Here is a 6,047-nt window from a genome sequence, read left to right as displayed (position 1 = left end):
AAACAACCAATTCAGGAAAAAACCTAGAAGGACGACCACATTAACAAACGACGATGACGAGCCTGGGTTGCGCGCCAACCAATGAGTCGGAGCCACCCATTGACGAGGAACCTTCCGGAGATCACAGGTACGTAGAAAACCGAGTTATAAAATCCCTGATGTCTTGAAGCAACCATAAGCATGAAATTGATCAAAGTAAAGTAAAATATGTAAGGTCGACTATAATTCATTCAGGTTTTTCTTAGGAGTTTACACCACTATTAGAGCATCTCCAATGGTTCAATTATAAGGACTTGCTTGCAATTTAAATAAAGTTCCTAGCTACATGCTTGTCATTAGAGAATAAAAAATTAAGCAACATGCAAGCAACTGTAGCCCAACCAAGCTACATGCTTGATTGAAAAAAAGACAAATAATCTCCACTCATATTGTTACATGTGTATAATTATCTATTATTTTTTAAAATTTTATATTTTGCAAACTACAGTATGTTGTGGCTTACCATTGGAACAATTTGTTGCTTAAAAAGTGTTGTACGGAGTAGCTTAGAAATTGATGTGGAAAAGCAAGCTACAAAGCATTGTAGCTTGCCATTGGATATGCTCTTAGAGTACGGAGTATTAGGTAAGGAGTATTAGATTATTTGCAACGATTAGACATTTTTCCTCTCTACTTTATGTCAAATCGTTGCAAATAATATGTAACAGAAGTAGTATAAACAGAATAATCAAACCTTACAATTTAGAATACTTAATTAAGAAATATATTTTCCTAAAAAAACACATGTTTTGCTACTTATTTTATAAACAGAATAATCAAAGCTTACAATTTAGAATACATAATTAAGAAATATACTTTCCTCAAAAAAAAAAAAAAGGAAATATATTGGTTTCTCTCTCTCTCTCTCTTTTTTTTTTTTTTTTTAATATATACATTTACATAAGCTTAGTTATGTGTAAAAAAACCTAATGTTTTTTTTTTTCGTAAAAAAAAAAAAAAATTACACATTTTAAAATCACCGGGTCAAAAATAGCACAGGCCCCTGAAATTGAATGAGACGGCCCTGGGTAAAGTAGATTTCTCTACTCTTACTTCTCTATTATTCTATTTATAGTATGTTTGTTTATATTATTTTCATACTATTGCTGATCAAAGAATAGTATAACATGTACGGTTGTCCATAATTCATTTAGAATTTTTCAAGAGTTTTCGCCTCTACTCCGTATTAGTTAAGGTATTCTTCTCTACTATCACTTCTCAATTCTTTAAACCTAGCTAGCATATTTTGGATCGATATTCCATATGATTTTTATACTTGCACATTTTATGTTGACTATTTTTTTATTTTAATTTATTTATTCAATTTGTTTTTTTTTTTTGAAGGCATTTTATGTTGACTATTATTCATGCGGTCACATATATCAGATTATCAAGATCTCTAATGAAAACAAAAATAATCTATATAAATTTGAATATTTGATGTTCATTCCCTTTTTCATTATTGTCTTTACAAATTTATTTTATTGATGAATTTGTATCATTGATGGAAGCTAGGAAAAGAAAGGGATGGAAGATGAAAAGAAGGTGGTACTCCATGGTTTTTATGGTAGCCCTTAGGCTAGATGGGTGAAGATTGCCCTTAAAATCAAGGGCATACCCTATGAATATGTTGAAGAGAACTTGAAAAAGAAGAGCCAAACGCTACTTCAGTACAATCCTATACACAAGAAAGTTCCCGTACTTGTTCATAAAGGAAACCCTATTTCGGAGTCATTGGTGATCCTACAATACATCGATGAAACTTGGAAGAATTCTCCTCATCTCTTGCCATCATCCGATCCTTATTTAAGGTCTATGGTGCGGTTTTGGGGAGATTTTATGCTGAATCTGGTACATACTTTATAATTTCATATTATTTGATATATGGCGTAAACATAACATGTGTTTTTGTTCTATATGTATTCATTACCACTCAATTGCAAATTTATCTTTTTTGTTCGTTGGGATCAATATGCACGTGAATACACATTATTCTAAAGGTTATGCACTTATGCGCAGTTGGTCCATGAAACATTACAATCTTTTATTAGTAAATTAAATTTAGCTATCAGGAAAAAAAAAAATTAAAAATGCAACTAACCACCATAATTTTTGGATGATTGGTATTACGTATTAATAATGATGGTAAAGTGTTCGTACAAACATCATGTAGTCAGCCTCAAGGCAATAATCAGCAATCAAAAGGAAATTTGTCAAAAAAAAAAAAAACTTTTTAAATCCTTGTTGTCAAAAAAAAAAAAAAAAAAAAAAAAAAGTTGTAAAAAACCACTCAATTTAAATCTTAATTATATTGTAATTCATCACCTGCAAGAAAATGAGTTTCGAATATTAACGATTTAATGGCCATTTGTTCATTTATTGGTGGCAAATTATGACAAAAAATTTGTATTATGTGGTCTTTTACAACATTAATTAATTTAAAAGGTGATCACAAAATAAGGATTTAAAAGGTGCTTTTTCACAAAATTTCCTTGTCAAAACGATAATTGTAATTGATTGGCAATAACTCCTAAGCTAATAGGTAATAAGATGAATCAATTTCTTGTGTATTGATACTACTTTATGTTATTAAAAAAATTGACACATTTTAACTTTTTATTTGTACTAATCATATATTAGCTTTGAACATAAATATATCTGAGATTACCATGTAAAAATGTAAGATAGCGCACTTGAATTTATTTTTGTGTTATGAATTGGATGTGTGTGCTAGCTATTTGATGAGCTAATTATATTATACCTAACTATTACATGCATGTAAAACGTACAACAGGTTGATATGTCTTTGAAGAAGGTTATAGCAAGTAGTCAAGGGATTGAAGAAGAAAATAGCAAAAGTGAAGTCCAAATGAAGTTAAATATTCTAGAAGAAAACATGAAGGTTATATTTCCATGTGATGCACCTTCTTGTAATGAAGAAATGGGGATGCTAGACATATTATTATGCGCTTTCCCAAGCATTATCAAAACCATGGAAGATGCCTTCAATTTGAAGATAATGGAACCAGAAAATTATCCTTTGATTACCTCAAGAATGGCATCACTTTTGGGCCTCAATGTGGTAAAAGACACTGCCCCATCTCATGAGAGGTTGGTCATATTTTTCCGAGCTTATAGGAAATTGTGTTACAATTTCTAAGTGCAATTCCCTTTTTGGGTATTTGGAAAGCCATAAGAGCGAGTGGTAAGAATCGATCCCAAGACCTCCGTCCTGATGTGGAAACAAGAGGGGAACGGAGATCTAATCACTTGAGTTATCTCTTACTCTCATTGCAATTCCTTGTTGCTTGATGTATTGTGTATTTGTGACTTTGGATTAATAATAACAGACAATTACGTCTTTAATTAATGTATTCGCGGTTAGTTAATCAATAATAAAGCTTGTACAATAAGTCAGTTTCATAATAACTCTGATTATTATTGTACTATAAATTGATTGGTCTCATATATCATTGCGAGATTGGTATGTATGACTTTTTAAAATTTCAAATGTAATTTAATTAGCTACTTAACAAAACCAATTTCATGGTAATTTTTCTTAATTTCTACTGCCAAAATTTAGGTTAATTAACTAATTAAATATTTGGAATTTTGGATATCACCCATTGTTTCTTTTCTAAATTTTTTTGTCAAATATAGACTGCTTTTGAAAATAACTACTCCGTAATTTTTAAAACTTTTTTCATAAAACAAACCATATCATATTTTATTATTTTCATATTTTCTCTCCTTCAATTCTCTTCACTACTTTTGCTTTTTATAATTTTTCTTCACTAGTTTTGCTTTTTATACAGTAATTTTTTTTAATATTCTTCCACCTTCCCCACTACCTTCATATCTTATTACTTTCTCCAATTTCTCCTACAATTTCACACATGAAAAAATGGAGTAAGTATTTAAAAATTGAGGGTATATATCCGTTACACAACATCTTAGACATTCTTCATTACACAACTTTAAGAAAAATGTAGTGGATTAATTTATTGAATTGTTTATACTCGTACTTTATTTAGGTAAAGTCGGTATGATAATGTAAGTGGAGTGTAGTGGGAGTGGATGCAAATTTTATTGAAATGAGTAAATTAGTAGGCCATACTGGGTCATTCAAATTGATTACTATAATAGATGGTCTAATTTCATTTTTAATAATGTGTCGTATACTATTTAGGGCATCCACAATATAACAAATCGGTTTGTTCACTTGACACGTCATCATTACACAAACCTCTTCCCTAATAAATCTTTTATCAACAATAGATAAACCTGAAGTTATATAAACGGAGGGTTGAGAGACAATAAAGCCATGTCTCACAAGGGTAATATAGACATTTCAGGTGTCAATTTAAAGTTGTCTCATTGAGCAACCAAATGATATCACTGGAGTTTCAGTGGTACAAAATACTCTCGGTGGTACAAAATATAGTCTCAGTGGTACTTCAAAAAGTTCATCTGGAGTTTTAGTGGAACAAATATAAACTCAGTGGTAGTGGTCCCCAAAATTTTTTGTCCGTTTTTGCTCATGATACATGTCTGAAAAGTTTTAGTAGGGCCCACACTACCTTTTTCACTCTTCCTATCACTCTCCTCCTTTCTATCTCTTCCTTATATTTTTATGTTAATTTTAATGATTGTGAGATATTTTCATTTGTCTCACAACCCTTGATTTATACTTCCTCATATAAACCTATTTATAGGTTTATGTAAAGGACCCACTATCAATACAACTAATTAAAAGCATCCAAACCAAAAGTAAAGAAAAAAAGAGAAAAGCATAAAATTTTTACCAACTAAGCAAGTAGAAACCGGTTTGTCTACAAAACCTCTCCACAACAAACTCAACCCACAACAAGAGGTTTGTTCACAAACCTCTAAATTGTTCTTACAAGCCTCTAATTGCTATTGCCCTTACAAAAAATGTGTCAAATAAGGGGATTAGCACCCAACATTTAAATTTTTCAACCATGTAATTCACTTTCTAGAATAGTACTCTATCCGTTTTTAAATACTTGCTCTATTTCTATTTTTTGCACTATTCATTTATCCTAGTTTGACTAATGTTTGTGATTTATACGTAAGAAAAAAATATAGTCTTGTGGGTACTTGTTGAAATCATCTCAATGAACAGATTATTAATTTTAAATTATTAGAATTTATACTTATTGGTAATTAAAGATATTAATAATCAAATATTAACATCGGCATGTGTGTCCAATATAAATAGAACAAGTATTTAAAAAGGGAGGGAGTAGAAAAAACCAACTTTTCTAAGACGGATTTCATATATGATGAAATCGTTAAAATACATTAAACAATACGTAGTATTACGTAAGAATATGTAAGTTCAGTAAAGTATATACCAATGTATTAGGATTGTACATTTGTACCCCACAACTATATAACTACTATAAGGTTATAAGATCAATCTCCATTAGAGGTAACTTGAGTATGAGTTTTTGGTCCAGTTTATATGTTTTTTGCAACAGGTACCTTCAATTCTCTTCCAAAGATATACGAATAAGATATATTTGCAATAATGAATAAACTCAAATGTAAAAGTCAATAGACTTAATGTAATAGAAGCCCACAAGCTAGATGTAGCAGCTAGGTATGTAATTGGTTTCTTAATTAATGTGAAACTACCATTTAATATTTGATCACCCATCTTGTTTAGCAACTTGTTCTTAACATAAAGCTCATAAATGATGTCTGGACAATAAAACTTTTTGGGGGCGTGAATTGGAGAAACGCCACAAGCAATTTGTCACTCCAAGGGGAGGTTGTTTCAACGGTTAGTGAAGGGGAAGAATATGTAATAGGGAAACAGTAAATAATACTACTATTATCATTTTGAATTGTGCTATGGAGTTTCAGTATTGGCAACAATGACTTACAGAAAAGTGGGTAAATTGAATCTTTATAAATTTAGCACCGCCTCAACTCTACAGGCTAAACAGTTTTTAAAAAATATTTTGAGAATGGAAAACAAG

The 6,047-nt window shown here is 30.5% G+C and overlaps 1 protein-coding gene across 2 annotated transcripts; it reads left to right on the top strand.

The window, feature by feature from the left end:
* The first annotated feature begins 1,053 nt into the window (after positions 1 to 1,053).
* On the top strand, positions 1,054 to 3,449 carry LOC110700584 (glutathione S-transferase U9-like). Of its 2 annotated transcripts, none has more exons than XM_021878142.1 (3): positions 1,054 to 1,234; positions 1,555 to 1,890; positions 2,834 to 3,449. In XM_021878142.1, exons 2-3 carry the CDS (start codon positions 1,855 to 1,857, stop codon positions 3,197 to 3,199), a joined length of 402 nt encoding a protein of 133 aa, XP_021733834.1. In that variant the 5' UTR covers positions 1,054 to 1,234; positions 1,555 to 1,854; the 3' UTR covers positions 3,200 to 3,449. The 2 variants fall into 2 exon arrangements, with proteins under 2 accessions (XP_021733834.1, XP_021733835.1); XM_021878143.1 differs by having other exon boundaries at positions 1,551 to 1,890.
* Positions 3,450 to 6,047: the final 2,598 nt, after the last annotated feature.

This window comes from Chenopodium quinoa, unplaced genomic scaffold (genome assembly GCF_001683475.1).
Source record: "Chenopodium quinoa cultivar QQ74 unplaced genomic scaffold, ASM168347v1, whole genome shotgun sequence".
NCBI lineage: Eukaryota > Viridiplantae > Streptophyta > Magnoliopsida > Caryophyllales > Amaranthaceae > Chenopodium > Chenopodium quinoa.
Note: the sequence above shows the minus strand (reverse complement) of the source record. Positions and strands in the feature narration are given on the sequence as shown.